This window comes from Xenopus tropicalis, chromosome 2 (genome assembly GCF_000004195.4).
Source record: "Xenopus tropicalis strain Nigerian chromosome 2, UCB_Xtro_10.0, whole genome shotgun sequence".
NCBI lineage: Eukaryota > Metazoa > Chordata > Amphibia > Anura > Pipidae > Xenopus > Xenopus tropicalis.
This window is the reverse complement of record NC_030678.2, coordinates 29,249,498-29,273,383: the sequence shown is the minus strand read 5'-3', so window position 1 is coordinate 29,273,383 and position 23,886 is coordinate 29,249,498. Positions and strand designations below refer to the sequence as shown.

Sequence of the window (23,886 nt, the reverse complement as noted above, 5' to 3'; positions counted from 1 at the left end):
GCACTGAAGAAAATGAACTTGAGATACAGCAATCATTGATAAATCATTGACTCGGTAGACCAGATAAAGCTGGACAAAATTCATATAAAGGAGACATATTGTGTGAAAATCAAGGATGTTCTGGGGCATTATACTGATTTATTAAAATTTTCCCTCAAAACCCTATTAGTCCTGCCCATTCGTGCCACTTCCTGCTGCCTCCTTTCCCAGATTGCACTGTAGGAACCAATCAGAAGCTTTCCTGGCCTAATAGGGAACATAGGACATGCCCACCTCTAATTTGGAACACAGACAGGGACCAGGGAGGATCTACAGGGAGCTCCAATAAAGTGGTCTTTTTTAAAAGATAATATTAATTTTTGGATATATTTATATGAGCTAAAGGTATGTGACCTCAGGGGGGATGCAAGTGGAATTATGGGAAGCCCCATAGTGCTCATACTGGGAGCACTTGCATCCCCCCCACCCACATTGGGATTTGCACTGAGCACTTGTATTTAGCAACTTGCATACACCCAGGTTGAGTTTTACCTTGAAAAAAATTGTTATTCTGTAGAGCACACCTACATTTTGTGAATAACCTTTTAAAACTATTACAGATCAAGTGGCTGCAAGAGGTACAGTATAATTATTCATCCTTTTTACTCTTAAGTAACATTTAACATAAAATCAGCACTTTAGTGCAACTATTTACAGAAATGCTACATTGCTACGTTGTATTCCCCAGTTGTGGGAAGAGATCGGCCATATACTTGCGTCAATCCAGGACTTTTTATTCGAAGGCCCAGAGGCTTGATATGCCAAGTTGTTTCCCTGACTCTTGGATGTCTCTTTGACCTCACATTTTTTTGATGTTGCTATTTTCATCATCGGTTGCATAGACAAATGTTGGTTATTCCGAACCTTCCATTGAATGTATGTGAAAGATAGTGCTGTTGGACATCAATGGCCTCATATGCAATTGCTACTGCTTATCTGAGATAATATAGATGCTTTGAAATAGCATGCAGGTCTGTTATAGACCTAGAGGCACCAAAGTAAGGATGAGTTTTTGACTTTTGGTAAAGGTCTTTGGTAACTTTATATAAATGAAAACCATATAAAGAAAGTTGACATGTTAAGTTATATGGACATTGCGAAGCACATGCTTATAATAATCACATGGTACTGTCAGACACATAATAGTGAGATGTTCATGACTTGACCATGAGAAAATCTTTTACATATTGACAGCTTATCATTTTTAACTTAAGGTAACTTAGCCAATGCAGAAAACACAAGCAGGCAATATATAGAGTATTCATATAAACCAAAGCAACCAGCAGGAAATGCTTCTTATTTACCTTCGGAAGTGAGGCTCTTGATCCTGAGCTCTGTGTGGTCATTGTCAGTACAGTGGTAATACCTAAAGCCACTCTAGCAGGAGCTGCATCCATATTGATCCAGAAAGACACCCACGACAAAATGACAATCAGCAGGCTAGGAATATACATCTGAATCAGGTAATAGCCCATTTGACGCTCCAGGTGAAATTTCACTTCAATACATGTAAATTTTCCTTAAAAAATAAAATAACAAATGATATAAATATGGCTGTGCTGATAAGGGTTTGTTAGCATTTTGTTGGATGCTGTGTCCGTTTATTTTAACCTCATCATAAATATAAGACAGTGTTTAAGATGATTTAGCCTTGTCTGTATGGGTGAAATACATTTAAAAATATAAAGGCTCATATCCTAACTGAGAACATTCAATAATATATCAAGAATTAGTGCTCAAAAGGTATAGAGAGTTCTTACTTCTTTCATGTGATTTAACATGTGTATTGTCTCAAAAACAGTAGACATTTTTTCCAATAGTGCTTTATAGTTTAACAGTAGATAGAAACCCCCATATCTAATAGTTTGCTCAGGAGCAGTAACCCATAGCAGCCAATAAGATTTTTGCTTTTGAACTGGTGACCAGTAAATGCTTCCTGCTGATTGGTTGCTATGGACTACTGCTCCTGGGCAATCTTAGTGCCTTTTATTACATAACACCAAAACTGTCATAACAAAACTGGTTATACTATACCCGACGTAAGTATTCTGAAATCTGTTTACCTAATGACAGACTAAAGATACAGTTGGTACATTTTATAAGTAGATTTGGGGTTGCTAAAATGTGATGTATCATCACTAAACTTGGCAGAAAAGCCAGTCTGTCTTTTTTTGCACTTTTAGTTTTTACCCATTAGACGAGTGGATTTATGGACTTTTTTGGTTCAAGCTCCCTTTTAGGGGCCAACATTTGGTCAAGGCCCTCTTTAGCTCATAATAAGGTTACAGGTGCTGTATATAAAACATTGTTTTATAGGCCATTCACAACATTTCCAAGAATAACTATATGAGTTAAATGTTTAATCTCAAATATCAGCTAATGTGTTTTTCCTGCAGAGGAAGTGGAACCTTACTATAAGATACGTCAACAAAGTACAGTGCAATGTAGGTCTCTCTAAAAATATATTGTATAAACAAGCTCATATATAAAACCCTGCTTCATCTAAATAAACCTTTTTCATAAAAATATACTTTTTTAGTAGTATGAGCCATTGGGTACTACTAAATAGAGAAATGCCATTTTAAGAATTAAGGGATCATAGGATTTACAGTGCACACAAACAAGCCAAGGCACACATACATGCAGGGCCGGATTTCTCTCTGAGGCGCCCCGAGGCCACCCCTCTGAGGGAGCACACAGCCCATCACTAAATGGCGGCTCAAGGGAAAGGATGTAAAAGGGCAATATTTACTCACATATATATATTGCAGTTTGGGGAGATTCCTTAATAGGTCCCTTAACATAATATAAACTTTCTGTTGGTTAAGTATTCATTCTGGGGGTATAGTTTTTCTTTAAAGGGGTTGTTCATTGTGGAGTTAACTTTGTATGATATAGAGAGTGATATTTTAGGACAATTTGCAACTGATCTGCTTTTTATTATTTATGGTTTTGCCATTACTTTATTTTTTGTTCAACAGATCCAGTTTGGAATTTCAGCAGGTAAATGGTTGCTAGGGTTCAAATTATCTTTGCAACCAGGGAGTGGTTTGAATGAGAGACTGGTACTGTATATGTATAGGGGAGGGCCTGAATCGTAAAATAAGTAATAAATAAGTAGCAATAACATTACAATTGTAGCCTCACAGAGAAATTGTTTTTGCCTTTAAAAGTTGCAATGAGTCAGAAGAAGTGAAATAACTAAAGAACTATAACAAATGAATAATGAAGAGCAATTGAAACGTTCCCATTCTATAACATATTAAAAAGCACAATAAGCAATTATGACAGGTTAGTTGTGCTTTTTGGGAAAAATAAATGGAAAATGAAATCGTTTTTTCACTACCTAACTTCACTGCTATGACATTGGAGATTCAGACACACACAATTCACCCAAAGTTTCTCCCATGTACTACAGGTGTGGGATCCCTTATCTGGAAACCCGATATCCAGAAAGCTCCGAATTACGGAAAGCCTGTCTGCCATAGACTCCATTTTAATCAAATAATTCAGATTTTTAAAATTGATTTCCTTTTTCTCTGTAATAATAAAACAGTACCTGTACTTGATCCCAACTAAGATACAATTAATCCTTATTGGAGGAAAAACAATCCTATTGGGTTTAATTAATGTTTAATTGATTTCTTTGTAGACTTAAGGTATGGAGAGCCAAATTACGGAAAGACCCCTTATCCGGAATACCCTTGGTCCCGAGCATTCTGGATAACGGGTCCCATACATGTACAACATTTCAGAAGATGTTAAACCTTCAGATCCAAGATATCCATTATCTGTACAACCAACATTGGCTAAAACGGCCATTAAATTGAATTCTCAGCCTTTTGTGCTTTTCTCTCAGGCAGTCCCATACGCATGTATTATGGATGTACTGATTACACGCTCCCAGGGTCTGGGTTACAGTTGATCTCATGTGACACTAGCATTGTCCTGCCTCTATTAGATGATATCCCTGTACGCAACCTCTCTTTCTGAAGCTCTAAAGTTTTAAATTGTGTATGGCCTGTAATCTGATTGTGACCTTCCTACACTTTCATTGCGGAGGGTTTTTTTTCTAATGTGACAGATGCAAGTTTGACACATATGGCTGCATCTGTCACATTCTGTTAGGAGACGGAGGACAATGACACAGCTGATAAAGCTGAAGAATTCTTGTCTATGAAAACCGAAGCTTCCATTAATACGTATTCATCAAATATCTGCTCTTGGAACCCAACACATTACCCAAAGGAAAACAAAAAGTTCTCATTAGTCAACAGGAAGCTGGATTTTCCTCATTGCTTCTGTCGTTAGTAACAGATACAATCCCAGCATTCTCTGTAAGACTAGGAATTAGGTCACACCAGCGAGGAGGCTGAAAGGGTGACATCTACGCTCCAGTGATTTGGTTTTGCAGGCTAATGATTCATTATTAGAGAATGAAGGCCTATCATGGGCGGATTCTATTGCTCAAGGATATTCACCCTCCTTCTCACAAGTCACCCCAAAACCCGCAGGCAAGTGAGCAAGGGAAACCTGCTTTCTGACTGAACTTTTTGTTTTTTTGGAATTCAAAAGAAATGGAAATGTGACCTTTACAGGAACCACCGAGAGGAAAAACAGCAAGATGTGGTCTGTTATTCATTTGTTTTGTCTGCATTTTCTCTCGGTTTTAAGGGAAAAGCCTTCTTAAAATAAACACTACACTGCATGCTGACCTTTCTATAAAATCCATGAATTATTTAAAGGGGAACTCCAGCCAAATACAACTTAAGGTTTTTGAAAAGTAAACATAATTTCAAGCAACTTTGCAATATATATCAATTAAAGATATGTAGCCTTTTCATGATATGGTTTGCAACAGTTATCTAAGCCTGACCCCCCATTCTCCTGCTAATATGACTGACCCAAAAATGTAACAGTAGTCGACTCTCCTCATCCTGCCTTCAGCCTGCACCCTCCCAATCCCACAATTCCTCGCAAAACTGATATCTATAAGGAAAGGAACATAACAGTGCAATGCATTGTGGGTTATGTAGTTCCTGCATGTTGTCTGTAAGCTGTGGAGAAGTTGTTACAATTTGTAACCTCAATGTTTTAGTCCCTCCTCCCCTGCCAGGATCTTTAAATGATGCAGAAAGAGAACTGTTTGCAGCTGGATTTCAGCATATACAAATGGTATTTATTCATACTTTACAGATTAAAGTGATAGGTATATGACAGACTGTGTTGTGTGGGGCTCTTTAACACATTTTGATTCAGAAGACAGGGTTCCCCTTTAAACACACATTTACAGTGGTAATAAAATCCATTAGCACCCCATCCAGGGGTAGCAAAAATCCATTAGTAGAGGAAATGATCTGAATTAAAGTTTTTTGAAAGGGTAAATATGTTCTCCCTCTTTTTTCTTCTTAATATCATCCATATACACAGAGGTTGAATTAGGTAGGCTCTTTGTTTTCAGGCTTGCCAACTATGTCTCTAGGTTACACTCCTTGATTTTTGGGAAGTAGGTGTTTTGCTGCAACTTTTTGTAGCAGCAGCAGGTATCCTACTAGTGAAATTCTACTGGAAGATCTTCTTGTGATCTTAACAACCTGCTTCTGTCTCATTGTGCCCATGGGTTTAACCAGAGCCACACAAGGGGCACCTAATGAAGCATCACAGAACGTTAGGATACACCAGATGGCGGCTGTGAAATTCTCCTCTTGAGAAACCAGCAAGATAACTAAACAGAAAGGCAATTACTGTGTCTAATGGTTCATTGATGCCTCCTACACTACAGTGTTTGGTGATGCCAAGAGTTCCTGGCACAATATGCATTCTATAAATACTGAGTGGCACCGTAACCATAATACCCACTCTTTTCATCATCGACAAACAGGAGGCATTATCTGTCATGGATTTAAAAGCAGTGTGAAATGCCTGTTCCTTGTTGGGAATCTGTGAGTTCAATACCCCAATAGAATTAATTTTTACACTATTCTACATATATGACCCTGAACATGATTTATAGACCATAAGAGGGAAAGTAACAGCAGAAATATTTAATACTTTAGATACTGTAACCCCTTCTTGGCTGTAACCAAGCCAACAGCATGGCCTCCCTGCGTTTTAACTGTGGTCCTGCTCTAAGGCAACAATGCCTGTAGGGAAGAATACTTCCAGTTAATCTCTCCTGGTTGGAGCCGAAACTGCTCTTTCTAACTAATCTCACTATCTCACTTTCCTAGAAAGTGCTCTTATAAATTATCCTGACACTTATTATTATTTATTATAAATTATCCTGACACTTATTATTATTATTCCTCATTCACAGGGTCCTTGTTCCCCGACTTCACTAGAGATAGATGCAGCCTCTAGAGTACTCACTTTACTGGGGCCCTGTTGAACCCAGGGTCAGCAGATGTAGTCAAAGAGGCAGACCCACCCCCCTGCTAAACACTATATCAGAGTGCTAAGGGAGTGGTCTCCCTGTTAACCAATAAGACACATATGCAAAACTATAAACTGATACATGGGCCCAGTAACAGCACAGACTAAGGAAGTTGTAGGGTTTAAAGCCATAGGGGCATGTTAACCCTATGGGTCCCTGCAATACCTTTATTTATCATGATATTATTCTTACAGGGTGGTATTAATGGTTACTGGACCTTAATCCTTACTTACAGTATGCAAAATCAAGAGTCCAGAGCTTCTGCCGAGCTCTAACACCCCACTAAGTAGAAAGGTGGTTGACTGCTAAAAGTAGCTGAATACATTCTGATGTATTTTCTTTGGTAAATATGGCAGTTTGTTTGATAAATGGAGAAAATGTCAGACTGCTTGATATCTACCAGGATTTCCTAGTATGATATTACATAAATTGAGGAATATTAGCATGGATAACGCAGAAAATATAAAGTAAGGCCTAATTAGCAGGTGAAAGACCAATGAAATTCAAACCAATCAAAACAATAACCCGTAATACTGGAACCCACAATGCCTAAATACAAAAAGCAGAAAGATTTACCTGTGTTGTAGTGTTTGGTGCAATAACCGAGTTCATTTTCTTCTTTCAATATAAACTGTGGCAAAGTTAAACCATCAGCCACTTGCACAGGGCTAGTACTCAGCCATTCAAATATAAGGTCATTCATTGTGTAACCAACTGGAGTAAACAAATCACAGATGAATACATTGGAAACATTGAAGGCGCAGTGATGCAACAGGAAAAAAAACATATAATTTTGGTTTATTTTGAGACTGAAGTGCTTTTAGCTTCCCCAGCACACACAGGCCTCATTATTATTGCTTTGCATTATTGCTCTGACATTAGCTTCAGTGTCTGGTGTTGTGTTTACCCCACTGGGTGATGTATTTTCAAGTTTTTAGCCTAGCAAGTTAAAGTGTAAGAAGTAATTCTAAGATAATATAAATTCAATGCAATATATGGCAATATATAGAGCGGTAAAATGTTCTAAAACAATCTCAGCCCTTATTTGCTCAATAAGCTCACTGTAGAACATTTTACCATTCTATATATTGCCAAGATAAAGCATAGCAAGAGATTCCAAGATAATATAAATACAAAGCAATATATAGAATGATAAAATAATGTTCTACAATGAGCTCAACCCTTATTTTCCTTGGAAACTGTTTAAAGGGAGAAGGAGAAAGAGGCAGAATTAAATCAGGAGAATGAATGGGTAAATGAAGAGGGTGAGTGTTGCATACTTACAGCTCTCTAGCTGCATTGCGCAGGTCTGCACATCCATTGGGAAATTCTTTAGGTCCATCGGACATGATAAGGTCAGAGTAAGCCTATGGTAGAAAACAAGAGGTTTCAATTAAAATGGACTGTGCAGGGGCTGCACCCCTTCCCTGGATCCCCTGTACATGTTCTATCACATCTTATCCCATCATTTTCATCACTGTGTCTTCTTCAGTTTTTTTTCTCTACCTTGTTCATAATGTACTATAAACAGTGACACCTTCTAAAGGACAGCACAGAATGCCTTTAGCTCTTATCCTCATCTTTTGTGTCTCACACTCTTTCTTCTTTTAGCCTGTTTATTATTATTATCATTTATTTATAAAGTGCCTAATCCGCAGCGCTGTACAATAAGTTGGTAACATACATTGGACATACAGAGTAACATATAAAGTAACCAATAACCGATACAAGAGGTGAAGAGGGCCCTGCCCAAAAGAGCTTACAATCTACAAGGAGAAAGGGTTGAGACACAAGGTGTGGGAATGGGCATGACCAGAGTTGGGAGCAGCACACTGATGTTATGTTAAACTAAACGAGGGTAAGCTTCTCTAAATAAATGTGTTTTTAGAGATCTTTTGAAGGCAGAAAGTCTTACAGATTGTTGGAGCGAATTCCAGAGAAGGGGGGCAGCCCTTGCAAAGTCTTCAATGTGAGTGTGTGAGGAGGGAATGGGAGAGGAGTTGAGAAGTACAATACTTTCTGTTAAAATGCTCTATGTGATATAAATGAAGAACAAACCTCTCTGATATAAGTCACACCTCATAACAAACCAGTTAAACATTTGTTGGAATATTGAGAATATTATTTTTTAACACCTGGCCTACATACTATTGCATCAATATTGTTATACTATGCAAGTAACACTACTATGATTGGTTGGTTTATTTCTAGCAAGAAAAGTCCTATGGGATGAGCTTCAAGCTCTGCATTCGGATAGCTGAGAGCTGTAGCCGGTGTGCAGAGGCAACATGGTACCTGCAGCCTGACAATTGTGTCATTTGTGTGGCAGGAGGGGCTTATTGTGTTTTGTACTATTCAGAAGATGGATAAAATATATAAAAATAAAGTAACTCAAATGAAGGAATTGATATTTAAACAAATTGCAGTCAAAAGAGTTGGGTGTCATTTCTGTCCCTCTGTAGTTATATGATTCTTATACAGTCCACAGAAACATAGTGGGACAGGAAGCAATGGCACCCAATGCACTCAGCACACCACACTACCAATATTATGCAGGCCCTGTGTAGGTATACACATACAGTGTAGTGTACATATCCTGCCTACTGCCATTCACCTCTGGGTATACAAACAAATATCATGTGGATATACTCCTAGACTTTGAAATACATATTGATAGTAGGATATTCAAAGGCAAGTGTGCAATGGGAGGTTGCTTCCCAGAAGATCGTCTCACAATTAGACAAATGCCTACATGTAAAATAAGCCCTTTGACCATTGGGTTACATTTATTCACTAGAATACCTTAAAGGAGAAGGAAAGGCTAGTAAAGAGTTAATCTCAAGCTGCAGGCATGCCTTCAGTTCTCTCAATAGTGCCCTTAAGTCTCCCCATATTTCACCTGTTCAGATGATCAGAAGCCAAACAGGAAGAAAAAACACTGAGCTGGGTAAAGAAAGTTCCCATAATGCCTCGCTCCTGCACAGACACCCAGACCAAGGGAACATGCTCAGTTAGTTAGACTATGAGTCAGCTTCCTGCTGATTGGCTCAGATCCACATTCCTAAGGGGGGAAGTGAGTTCTTAGCATTCTTGAGGGAGGGGGGAGCAGGAGAGGGGAGAGAGCAGAGAGCTGCGTGTCTGTGGCACAGGAATTACAGACACAACAAATCTTTTGACAGAGAAGTCTGTGCAGTGTTTCTGTGAGTGCTTATGGCTGTATTTACATAGACCTTTATGACAAAGCTTACTTAGTTTTTACCTTTCCTTCTCCTTTAACCCTTTCCAGTGCTTTCCCACATCAGGCACAAACGTAGATCTTCAATTTTACTAGGTCAAGTGTTTATTCAAATATCGCCATATCTAGAACAGCATGGAAACATTCTCCACTGAACAGATTCACTTCACCTATAGATGCTCCAGTAAGTATAATATTAAAAGGTAGGTAATATGTTGATAGTAAGTATTGTCTATAGCTGTCTGTAAATGACATTTTTTATATGATTTTATTCTTTATAACATGCCTTTTGCTCTTGTGATCATACTGTATATCTGTAAATGGAATGTAATAAATAAAGGGCACTTCTAAGGAACGGAATAAGTCCTTTTGCAGGACTAACATTTCCCAGCATGCTTAAATGCTTGATTTATATCTGGGGACTAAGAATTAAGAAGTTGGAGTATAGAGACTTACTCATTTCCTACTGCATAAAACAGGGATCCCCAACCTTTTATACCCGTGAGCCACATTCAAATGGAAAAAGTGTTGGGGAACAACAGAAGCATGAAAAAAGTTCCTTGAGGTGCCAATAAGAGCTATTATTGGCTATTTGGTAGCCCCTATGTTGACCGGAAGCCTACAGAAAGCTCTGTTTGGCAATTACATTGGGTTTTTATGGAACCAAAATTTGCCTCCTAACCAGAAATTCACAAATAAGCACCTGCTTTGAGGCCACTGGGAGCAACATCCAAGGGGTTGGGGAGCAACATGTTGCCCCTGAGCCACTGGTTGGGGATCACTGGCATAAAGGTAGCGCATCAGTGATAACAATTAAGGTAATGTTTTGACAAAATTAGATAACTGGGCAGCAAACTGGAAAATGAGGTTCAATGTTGATAAGTGCAAAGTTATGCACTTTGGTAGAAATAATATAAACTCAAACTATCTACTGAATGGTAGTGTGTTGGGGGTATCCTTAATGGAGAAGGATCTAGGGGTTTTTGTTGATAACAAGTTGTCTAATTCCAGGCAGTGTCATTCTGTGGCTACTAAAGCAAATAAAGTGCTGTCTTGTATAAAAAAGGGCATTGACTCAAGGGATGAGAACATAATTTTGCCCCTTTATAGGTCCCTGGTAAGGCCTCACCTTCAGTATACGGTGCAGTTTTGGGCTCCATTCCTTAAGAAGGATATTAATGAGCTGGAGAAAGTGCAGAGACTGCAACTAAACTGGTTAAGGGGATGGAAGATTTAAACTATGAGGTGAGACTGTCGAGGTTGGGGTTGTTTTCTCTGGAAAAGAGGCGCTTGCGAGGGGACATGATTACTCTGTACAAGTACATTAGAGGGAATTATAGGCAGATGGGGGATGTTCTTTTTTCCCATAAAAACAATCAGCGCACCAGAGGTCACCCCTTTAGATTAGAGGAACGGAGCTTCCATTTGAAGCAGCGTAGGTGGTTTTTCACGGTGAGGGCAGTGAGGTTGGGGAATGCCCTTCCTAGTGATGTTGTAATGGCAGATTCTGTTAATGCCTATAAGAGGGGCCTGGATGAGTTCTTGATCAATCAGAATATCCAAGGCTATTGTGATACTAATATCTACAGTTAGTATTAGTGGTTGTATTTATAGTTTATGTATGTGAGTGTATAGATTGGTAGGTGTGGGTTAGGTGTGCTGGGTTTACTTGGATGGGTTGAACTTGATGGACACTGGTCTTTTTTCAACCCTATGTAACTATGTAACTATAACTATGTAATGTAATTACAGGCATGAAGTTTGCTCCAGGCCTGGTAACCCATAGCAACTAACGGATTGAATGTTTTTTAAACAGCAGATTGGTAAACACTGCCTGTTAAGTAGTTGCTATGGGTTACTAGACCTGGAGCAAACTTGCACATGTTTTTACATTATCCCCAAAGAACGAGACTAAGTTATTCTAAACCCAGGGAAAAAAGTTTGAATCTGCATTGATGTAGATGATGGAATGATGGGAAACTTATCTTATCTCTTCCAATGTGTTTGTATGCAAAAGAAATGAGATCAGTGCTAAGCAAGACCAGTTTGTTTGCATTCAGCATTGCTTTCCATTCCCAGTCAGTTAACCCATGAGCTGTTGTACATTTAAACTCAGAGAACCACACTGCAAGTTCCTCAGTGAGCTAATAGTAAATAAAGAACAATATTTCTATATTGACATAATAATAATATATTTTTTATATACATATATTTGCACCAACGTTTGCACCAAGTTTAGTAAACAAAAGCAACCAATCAACAGGGTGCATTTCCTGATCACGTGTTTAACAGCAAACATCTACTTGGCTGATATGGGATGCTAGACTGGTTGCATATTTGCCCCTTTTATTGCATTGCCCCAAGAGATTCATTTCTACAACTACTTGGGCAAATTTTCTGTCTCCTGGATGTCCCAAATGCTCCTTATTTCCATAGGGACATCTTAAATAAAGCCACTGTGTAATCCTGATGACTGTTCCCTGCTAATGCCATGCCAAACGTCTGGTTCCTTTTCTTATGTAAACCTTTGTTCTGTAGCAGGATTTATACAGTATCTCCCTCTGCTTGCTCTGCTGAATTCTGCAGTTATGCCACTGCCCTATGTTCTAGATTCATAGAAGCATTCTAGAAGGTGAGTGTTATCTACAAAAGAACCTCTAACAATCTCACCTGAGTCCTGGGGATTTGAGCTGAAAACCTACTGAGGCTGCAATGGGAAGCTAACAAGATGCGCTACGTAAGTCCTGCTCCCCCCAGGTAGGATAAGTGCAGATCTGTCTGTACCTGGCAGGAAGGATGCACCTCTCCTTTTTAACTTTAAGTCACCTGTTGTCAGTCCATCACACCCTCAGGCTTTCTGACACAGACCCATTCGCATGTGTTCTCTACTGACATTATCTCTAGCACAGCGTATCCTCAAAACCTTAAAATATACTAAATGTATCAAAAAAGCAACTACCATAAAAACTACATCAGAATGCAGTCCCAACATTCTCAAACTTTACTGTTCTCAGTCCATTCCTACACTCCCCTTAGATGTCAGGTCCACCCTATTCATCCCCTCTGTGCCCTGTTCTGGTAAATACAAACGCTGGACAACAGTAACTTTGCACACTTTAAAGAAGAACTAAAGAATATAGCAAGAAATGCTGTGTTTTATACACGGAGCTGTAGCAGCTCTTAATCATGGATGTTTTTGACTAATATTTGAGTGTCATTGACATTGTACATGCTCGGAAGAGGACCTGAAGAGGCAAAAGATGGCACTCGACACTGCTGTAGGAATATTATCCACCAACCCTGCAGCTCTACTTTGCTTTTTGGAACCCTTCAATGTATTTAGATTCAGACAAAACCTTATATGCTGCCCCAGAACACACAACAGAAAAGAATTTAGTGCCGATCTCAAGTGTTTAATACTCAAGAACAAATGACAAGGCAGAGAGAACATAGCAACATCAATGCAATGCCAGTTTCCTACATATTAACCCCAGAACTCCTTATAGCATGCACGCATTACTAATTCTATATACAACACTTCCATGAACACAACATAGGACACATGCATTATCAGTATATATAATACCTCCCAGGAACACAACAGGATAAATACAGTGCCAACTTCATGTATAATATTTATTGGTGTTGGCTTGGTTTGTAGAGGCTCACCTTCCCTAGTCCTTCATTCAAATCCACCTACATTATGGTCTATAGGACACTTTACCAATAACGGATTCAGTAATAGGTAGTAGAAGAAGTGGCCCCACAAAGAGTTAAGGGATTAAGTCTATTCATAATTTGTCATGTCAGACAAGATCCGCTATCGCTCTTCATCCATATTTTCTGGTGTAAGTGGAATTACATAGCAATTCTAAAGCTATTTACATGGCTGTTTGTGAAATGACTTCCAACGTAGCAGGGAAAATCTGCATTTGGCCTCATCAGTTTGAATGTTTCAATGTGCAACGTGGTTGGAAACGGGCTGAATTGCATTTTTTGCAGTAGCTGATTAGCATTTAGAATGGGGGCCCAGGAGGACTGATTGGAGCAGCGCAACATGCAAACTCTTGCTGACTGACCAAGTGGAAACAGAGGCAATTTATCTCAGGCTAAAGCCGACACACGGGAAGGAGATAAATGTAACATAGCAGCTGGGTCACACATGGCTTTGCCTCGGCTCTTGTCTGTCTGGAGGGTTTCCCAGTAGCTTGTCTTTTTAGCAGCAGTATGGTACAGGGATAGACCCGTCTTTTCTACACTGCAGCATTACAGCACTGCCTATGGGAGTAACCTTTAGCCTTTGGCTTTGTGTGTTTTAGTCAACTGTAGTCGTAGGTAAAATCAATTTTCCCTTGCAGACAAGAGGGCACAATAGTAGGAGCCCTTGCTCCCAACACTTCCGGCATCTGCACTGGATTAAAGGGGAACTCCATCCAAACACAACTTTAGCTTGGGAGTTCCATACTGTTGCCCACTCACACCAGCCCTTTTGTATCTAGCGCCGCCTAATGGCGGTGGAGCCACTTACAGGGAAAGGCAGGAATCCTTACACTCCATTCTGGGAGCACACAAAGTTGCACGTCTGGGAGCTAAGAGCAAATTGCATTGGAGCAAGGTCTGAAATGCACAAAACATGGCCCCTTGATTCATATTTGCCCCTTTTTGTGAATGAGTAATTTTATTTTTAAACATTAAGAAATCTTTAGTTCTGTTTCCGCTCTACACAGCGGTGGTGAAAAGTGAGCTGCTACACCACACGATAAAGAGGGAAGGGGCTGCCTACGTGTATTGGGAAATATACTGCCCACAGCCAGGGAGGAGAGTAAGAAACAGAAACCACTTGGCAGCTTTTGAGTTACCAGCACTTTAACTTGTGTTCCAAGTGGGGTGGAATTTTATGCATTTTGCCCTCGCCGCAACTTAAGTGTTAATTAATGTCACTTTAGGTACCTGCTTTACATTGCCATTAGATATACACATAATATTGTTAATCAGACATATCAGCTTATCACTATAATTGCAAAGCTTCATTAAAACTATTATTAAAGGGAAAATTAAACAGAAAAGAAACAATAAAATCCCTTTCTTACCTTATACTGTAAAGCACATTCCCGTTCTTAAATATCCGCAGCAATTTGTTGTCTGTTGTAACATCGTGAAAGTTTGCTCCTTTCTCATTGGCAAAGAATAAATCAGGCTTCCAAATGGAATCCAACATGGAAGGGTCCAGATCCAAAGAATCGTCTGGGTATTCGCTATATGAAAGCCGCGGATCATTCCATGTTTGCCTCAAAAAAATGTTAACTCTGTAGTCCTATAAAAATGGTAGCAACACACTCGTTAGTGCCAAGTATAATAGCGATTCACTCTGTATGTTCATAGCAGATTATATAGAGTCAGTCCCTCTGTAGTTATGTGGATGCAACTGATTTTGTGCATGAAATGTGTCTGCATTTACTGAATGTGAGTGGGAGGTGTCATTTTGTTTGCTCGTTTGAGGCATTATACTTACACAAAGGGAAAAACAATATCTATTAAACCCAATTATTGTGTAGGAATGTGTAATTCATGGCAAACAACATGGCAGATGCCTCTTACATGCATAAAGGCAAATGTGCATGGTCCATACAGGAACCTGAATGCTATTCAAATTCTATTATTTAAAAGGAAAACAGAATGAGATTCCCTGCTTATCAAAATACTTTCCCCTTATGTCACTTTTATAATCCAGAACAACTCAGTTGGCAGGAGGATGCTGGGAAATGTAGTTACACAAATAACTTTGGAGATGTCTCATCCCGCAATAACCCATTACTTACTGTCCCCCAAACCAGTATTTTGTTTGGTGTCACAGTAGCTAGCATAGCTGCCTTTCAGCCCTACGGTTCTGGGTTTGAGTTTGATCAGGACAATATCTGCATTGAGTTTCTATCTTTTCCCTTTTTTGTGTGTGTGTGTGTGTGTATATTTTCTAGTTATAGTGGTGTGGCTAATAGCACAGCAATTAGTTAATTAATATTAGCAGTCTACTAGCTGGGTACAATCAGTAGATTATAATGAACGCTGTGTGCCACCCAGTGCCAAACACACCCAACCCAAGTCACAGCATTCATCCACCCAACCCTGAACTCATATTTCTGAAGGTGCTCAAAGTATAGAAAATCTCATTAGTACATTGCTAATCCTGCTGTTTGTTCCCATCTGCACCATTATAGTAACTGTTGATCATTAGTTTAATAAAATGAATTGTAGCTGATGTAGCAATTTACATTAATGACTCCCTCGTCCCTGAGCACAGGTTTCATTATCTAACGATTCATCATATCATTACATCTCTACATGGCTGAAGGAAGCACTGATATGGGGCTCAGGTTAAATAAAAATGGTGCCCTCAGAAGTGGATCCATGCTAAAACTTTGTATGCTAATAACTGTAAGGTGAGTAGTAAATATTGGAGAGAATTCCACGACAGCTATCACTGTAAAAAAAACTTTCTTCTCATTTTAAAATGGAATCTCTTTTTTTCTAATCAGAATTGATGCCTTTGTGTCTGCTGGAATAACCTACTGGTAAATAAAGCATTAGAGAGATTATTATATGATCCCGTTATATATTTATACATATTTATCATATCACCCTTAAGTGCTTTTTCATCAGCGTAAGCAATCCCAGCTTGGCCAGACTTTCTGTGACATTCTATATCCTTTGCAAGGCCACCCTAATTCCATTTAAATTATATTGTAATAAATGAAGCTCTTCCAGCTGGACTTTCTAGACATGTCCCTTAATTTTCTAGTATTGTTTACAATGCCAACCCCCAAGTTATTACTGAATAAACTGAATAAATGGACCTAATGCCGAACCCTCTGGCCCCCACTAAGAACTCTACTCCAGGTGGGGAACTTACCATTAACCACCGCCCTCTGCACATGATCCCATAGCCAGTTCCCATATCCATGTTAAACATTACCAAGACCAACAGATCTTATTTAGAGCAGTAAAGGTCCCCATACATGGGCCGATAGAAGCTGCCGATATCGGTCCCTTAAACCAATTCAGCAGCTTATTGGCCCGTGTAGGAGCAGAACCGAGGGGCCTGGCCAACCGATATCTGGCCTGAAATTTGCCAGATATCGATCGGGCAGGTTAGAAAATCCAGTCGGATTGAGGACTACATCGGCTCGTTGATGCGGTCCCCGAACTGACTGCCCCATTGCCGCGTGTAGAATTCGATCGTTTGGCCCTGGGGCCAAACGATCGAATTCACCTACATGCCTCCCCGATATCGCCACCTGTAGGTGGGGATATCGGGTGAAGATCTGCTCACTGGCTAACATGGCGTGCGTTCATTTGCGCGACTATTTATATGCGGCTACAAGTGATGAAATGTTTCGCCTGCATGGATTTGCAGCAAATTTTTGGATGTGCGGGGAATTTTCGCGTGGCAAATTTTTTTATGCGTTTTGCCATTGGCGGATGGCCACACGTCCAAAAATTCACTGTGAATCCATGCCTGGCGAAACATTTCATCACTTGTAGCCGCATATAAATAGTCGCGCAAATGAATGCACGTCATGTTAGCCATACACGCCAATATACATTTTTATTGGTTTTTGGGCTTTTTTTTTGCAAATAAACATTTATACAGCACCTCTCTAGCACTCTGTGCTCTCCCAGGGCAAAATGTCGCCAGTTTTATGCTGTCGGTTGTCGCTTGCGTAATGTCGCGACAATTAGCGCATGCGATAAATAGCATGCATGCGAAAAATACCGCGCATGCTATTTATCGAAAAATACCGCGCTTAAAAAAGCGTAAGTATGCTTATAGTAAATCGTGCGAAAAGTCGCGAAAAATAAGGCCCGATAAAATTTTAATAAATAGCGCACGTTTTATTGCACTTTAGTGAATCGGGCCCCATGTGTTATAGGGTATGTGTAAATTTGTATGCTTACACTGTAATCTAATCTGTAGGATAATACAAGTACATAAATAGAATGAGTTTCTTTAGCCTGCCTATGAGTAAGTGTGCCTACGCACGAAACGTGTTAGGCGTGGTGCTTTTAATGGATTAATAAAGCCGTTCTTCTAAAGGGATATCTTGAAGTCCAGAGTGTTTGAAGTCTTTTCCTTTGACTTTGCCTGGTTCTTCCCCCAGCTACGGGTTTGGGGCTCCATGCACCCGGAACACTTTTTGGACACGGAGAGTTGTTTCATTGACTCAAGCCATCGTTAACAGTCGTGGGATTCTATATTTTGCTCTACACTTTTAGACCTGGGGTGTATACACCTGGGTCTTTTTACTTACTCGGTAGGGACCTTATATATACCCACTTAGTGTTGTATGTATGTATAGATACATTTATTTGCTGCATATATATATTTAATTTTTCTTTGATATTATTTAGAATTTTTCTTTAGCAATTTACCATGATCTATGTTCACCTATCTTTATGGCACAACCACCCATATAGCTTTCAGCCAACTCAGCTATTACAATTAAGTTCATATCACTGACACCAAAGGGCTGGTGTGCCCTTACTGCAGTCAGTAGTAGATCTGCATATCTGCAAATATCTCTTACTGGAACAATGGAAGAGATCAGCTCTTAAAGAACATGTAAACCCCCAACAGAAAAAATAATCCGTGAACAGCCTCTTTGAAATATTTAAATACCTGGCACTTTGGTTGTTCAAAGGTTAATAGTAAGGCTGTATCGCCTTAATTACTTGGGATTCCTTCTCTGCCTCTAACCCGCTCTGCCCCCTCCCTTAAAAATGTTCTTTGGCTGTTGGCTACTGGGCATGCTCACATCCAAGCTAAGGCAGTAAATCTTCTCAGGACATGTTACTAAACACGCCCACTCTAGTCAAGCCACCAATAAAGAGGTGGCATTGCTGGTTCCCATAGAAACTCTGCTCTAGCTCGGATGATGTGTTGGAGAGAAAATGGCTGCTGGGTGAAAGCTGCTATTTGTTTTAGGAAAATGTAATGGTTCTAGTGGACAGAAGGAATATATGGAGTAAAATTGTGCCATTTAGGTGTGGGAGATGTGGCCAACTTACTGTATAAATTTAGGGTTTACATGTCATTTAAACCACTGAACAATGACACAAAAAGTCTGGCCATATTAATACAAGTTAATGTCACCACAGTAGATCATTTTCAGGACCTCACAAGCCTTCCAGAAGGTGCAAGGTGCTCGGTTAATATATACTACAAATGCACATCAATTAAGACCCACCTGAGCCCTCTCCATTCCGGGCCTTTAGCTGCCACTGGGCCTGGGCTACTGGGCCTGGGCTACTCGGCCATAAAGCTGTAGGCACCAAATTATATCAAATCATGACCCCAGGTTAGTTAATGAGGTGTTAATCACACATGATTAGGACTAGTAGTGTTACTAGTTATTTATAAATTACAATTTGAACCAATAAACAATGTTTTGGCAATATAAAATATGTGGGGAGAATTACTAGCAACTTAATAAATAATGGAGAAGCACCAGGACTGTCATTATAGATTATCCATTCATCTTTTCATATTATTATTAGACAAATAAAACAAATGGACAATAGAAAATCAAATAATGTTAGGATTAAAAAAAGAACTGTACAGCATAAGAAAGAATACTAAGCTGTCATTTCCTGAAACACGGAAATTCCCTATTTAGAACAGATTATTTTCTGCATTATTTGTATCACAATCCGCCAGAAGAGTTTTACATCCAATTATGAAGCAAACTTGCTTCGCCTGCATTCTTCCTCCTTAATTCCCGTCTTTTAATAGCAGCCATGCCAAAGAATATTAATCTGAATTCCAGTAATGAAGCCGGCGAATAACCATAATTAATATGAACAAATTAGGAGTAGCAGTTTTGGAAACAATAGCGTTTCAATGAGTTGATGGGTTTTTAAATGGCTTCCATATGCCACATGGTATGCAGATCAGTGACATGCAGGAGGCTGTTATCCCAGTAATGCCAGCACAGTTCCATCAAATCAGTGTATCCTTCCCAATGCTGAATGCAGACGATGCTTCAATGAACCCTAAAGCAGTGAGAGCTTCCCTTATTGTCTGTATGTTCCAAATAATTGCTGTGCCCACATGGAACTGTGGGCTGTTCATGACTAGAACATTGGTGCTTTAAATATTCAGATTCTGTTGGAATACTACTCCAACTGCAAAATATTAGCTCTTCAGCTACTGCTCATCAACCATCTTAGGAACCCTTGCTAGCTGGCAGCTTGTGTCCACTGCCGGCATCTAAAGCAACAGAGATTCCCAGATCAGTAATCCATGAGAAATGTGAAACCACATATAAAACGACATATTTTATCCATGTAGTTTTCAGATTCGTAGGTTGAATTTAAGGTCACCCATCATGTTCTATTAAATGTGTTTAATATGCATTATGCTCAGATGTGTCATTTCTGTAGGGAGTGTGGGAACCAAACATAAAATTTGTGTAAGGATAGAATTCTATTCTATTTTTTGGACTATGAAGATTTTCATTCATCCAGGTAATGGTATATCTAGTATAAATAAATCTAAAGCAACTGGACTTGTTAAGTATTCAATGATTACTTAACAAGCCCAGTTGCTTTAGATGTATTTATACTAGATAACTAGTATATTTTTTTCTTAATGTCTTAATCATGAAAATTCTTATTTTTCTCATTTCTTAAACTAAACCAGACAAACAGGAAAATTGAGCCTACTCTATGTTTGGTCGTTGTGAGGTAGATAATTATATAATCCACCTGCAAAATGGACTCCTGCTAACAAAACAGTCACAACAAAGGGTGAAGGGATGGGTTTGTATAATGGTAGTGAATTATCTACCTGGCAAGGACCAAACATGGAACACCCCAAGCTTTCCTGTTTGCCCCTTTTTGGCTCAAAAAAATAACAAAAAACATAGATTTTTTTTTCTTATTAAAACAGTTGGCAAGAAGTATGTTCAGCATAAATCCTAATTGTTGCACTGTTCCTTTAAGGGAGGTATTCCATTCAATTATTAAATCTCAAACACGGGTTCTTTGGCAGCTTATGTAATGGATTTCCCTCCAAATAATAGGATTGTGCGAAGAAGCCCTGAAGAATTAGAAATTGTCCAGATGTTCAGTTCTCATGACCCATTCTAATGTTTAGTTCATGGCTGGTTATTGGCCAAAAAGGTCAGATTTCATGTTATTTCAATGTCCAATTGTCAGATACTGATATAATTCATGCTGAGGGTGTCACCCATGGTACACTGACTGCAGGGGGTGCTAGGTATTGTAGTTTGTCAGCAGATAGAGGTTCATTTGGTGGAAACATTTGATTTCTGTTGATTTTTTTTATATATGTCTAGTGTTGATTTATGATTGGCTAGAAAAAACACAGGGACAAAAGGATTTTTAGTTTTCATTAAGGTAAAAAACTAATTAGGGCTTAACTAACCTAAAGTAGCATGTAATGTTGGAAATGTCATTTCTCCCCTTTGCAGTAACAGTCAGCACATTATTGACTAATTGGCCCTCTGCACTGCTGATTGAAAGGGCAGAATTTTACACAGGGATCTTGTCTAAATGAAGTAATAAATCATCTAATGGGCTTTGGTCCCAAGTGCTAAAGTGAGGCAGTTTAAATAGAACAGGGAGATCCACAGTCTGCCTCTCACCATGTTTTCTTATGTTTTAGTAGCTGTACTTGAAATCATCCCAAATCCGTTTGGATACATCGATATGAACTAACTTTTTAGACTGCAGCGATGCTATGAGGCCATGGAATGGGGGAGCTGTAAGCACCCAGCCTTGTCTATAATTCACACTGCAGAATGACTTTGCTACCAACAAACAGGTCAGGAATAACAGAGATCCTTCTATGACTTCCATGAATTTCTTCTCAAACTGGGTGCAGCACCCTATAATGAAGGACTAGGACCCCTAATATCCATGATTCCGATGTATTAACTTATTTAGGCAAATGTATTTGTATTTTATTTAATCTACCTGTGTGTATATATATATATATACAAATATACCAAGGTTTGGTGCTGTATAATTGAGCTACAGCTATTTCCATGAGCCGTACATGATGCAGACATTGTGCAGTATAAAAGAGAGAAGCTGTTTATAGCCAAATAAGCAGTGAGGGGGCCTGAGTGGGTTTCCTACTGACTGAGCTGAGCCCAAATGTCACGAGCTACAATTCTCTATGCAGTGAATACTTTGTAGTACATGTGGGTTGGCATACGCTAAGGGCCGACAGAGGAGTTTCAGCTGTGGGAATAGACAAATATTGCTAAGAGAGCTATTTCCTCACAATACGCTCTGAGCATTTAATATTCATGTTGAATAACCATGCACAATTCATTTACATTTGGTTTGAGGTAATGATCAGATGCAGGGCTTCATCGTGGTGTATACCTCAAGGTGAAAACATATTAAGAACATTCTAATTAAGGAATCCAAACATTCACATTCATTAAGAGACATACTGAGTGGGCAGGAGAATACAGATACAAGCTGCTCTACCATAGAGATCATACACACATATACACATGTACACACACAGACACACACACACACACACACATATACACACATATACACACACACTCACACACACACTCACACTGTGCTGTGTATATGCTATGAGTTTACTCATGAGTCTACATACAGTAGTTCCACATGGGTTACTGGTTGACCGGCCTGGGGAGAGCAACATATTCCTACCTTTATTAACTTATTATTATAATTATTAGGATTAGTAACATAAATATATAAGGGGTTCAGGAGTACTAATACATTTTGTATTTGTGTGAGGGATTTCTTGCCCCTTTAAGATTAATTATGGTAAATAAACATATCTGGGGGATTAAACTGTTATCAAATATTATAAGTCAAGTGAAACAGTAGAAATCAGTTGATCTGTATCAGGAACGCTCTGGTGAGTAGTACTCTGCTTCATATCCAAGATGGCAGCATCCATGGCCACAGTGTCACATCAACGTTGGTTTGGAGTAAAAATTAAAAATAAATAGATGCTTAAGACTGGAGTTCAATGCCTGAATATGGGGCTTTGTTTGCAAATTCCTAGATCATCTACATTTGCAATTTTGATTGATTTCTTGACTACTCTGATTGCTGCCTGTCCTGATCTAAGCCTGAACTTTGGCCAAGAGAATTTTAACCCCTTGGATACCATACATTAGACTATTCTAAGTTGCCTGAACGCTGCTTCCTTCTTGCTGCCGACTTTAACCCTGCCAAGGGCCTTCGTGCCTTAGCAATTGGCATTTAGAAGTAGCAATACAATGGCCAATGGCTTTAAAAATACAATGGCCAAACGTGAACACTACGGAATTAAAACATTCCCATAATCATCCAGCAGCCACTAATAACCCTTTTCTAAAAAAAATCTTCTGTCTTTATGTTGATGAGATTAATTCCATGGTGGAGCAATGTGATAGCAGCTCTGAGCAGTAGCACCCAGTTATCCCATGTATCCAATGGCCTCAGTGTTGGGGAGTAATAATGTCTATGAAGATTCTCGTTCATCCAGGCCATGATATACAGTATCTAGTAGAATTAAGTCTAAAACAACTGGACTTTTCTGAGTTTTCTTGAAAAAGTTTCACCGCATATCCGAGTGGCTTCTTCAGTTCAAATGACTGGTAGGGAATTCCCCAGAGTAATAATCCTCTGTACATTTGCTAAGAATTTCCTAAAATCAAATAGTTCCACTTAATGTGTATAAATAAAACATCTGTGTAGGCTGCATTGTGCAGGGACCTCTGTACCTCTCGTATCAATCAGTTTTGTGTGTAATTTGTATAATTTTTGTAGGTAATTTGGCACCTAAAAGTTAATGAGTTCATGTAAAAGTTAAAGTAAGTTGGATTTCAATTAAAATTTTCAAGATGAATTTGGATTATAGCAGACTAGTTGTAAATGAGTGCTTTTAAGCAATCAAGTTACATGTTTTCTTATATAAATGCATTTTTGAGATTTTTAGAATTTATTGGACATGGGTGTCTTTATACCAGGGGTCCCCAGGGGGCCTTCCGGTAATATGAAACTTTATGGATAATGGTATTTCAGATAACAGATCCCATACCTGTATCACTGACACAAGCTGAAAGCAGCAATCATTAGTCCAGGAGGTTTAAAAAAAAAAAACCCAACAGACACT

At 39.1% G+C, this 23,886-nt stretch overlaps 1 protein-coding gene across 5 annotated transcripts in view; it reads right to left on the bottom strand.

The window, feature by feature from the left end:
* Positions 1-23,886, bottom strand: part of glra2 (glycine receptor alpha 2) — a 112,963-nt gene that overhangs the window by 49,968 nt on the left and 39,109 nt on the right. For all 5 annotated transcript variants that reach the window (XM_012958102.3, XM_004912245.4, XM_002939870.5 and 2 more), the window contains 4 exons: positions 14,798-15,021; positions 7,757-7,839; positions 7,049-7,186; positions 1,344-1,558 (listed from right to left, as the gene is read on the bottom strand). In XM_012958102.3, coding sequence (XP_012813556.1) covers positions 1,344-1,558; positions 7,049-7,186; positions 7,757-7,839; positions 14,798-15,021 — 660 coding nt within the window. The remainder of the gene's footprint in view (positions 1-1,343; positions 1,559-7,048; positions 7,187-7,756; positions 7,840-14,797; positions 15,022-23,886) is intronic.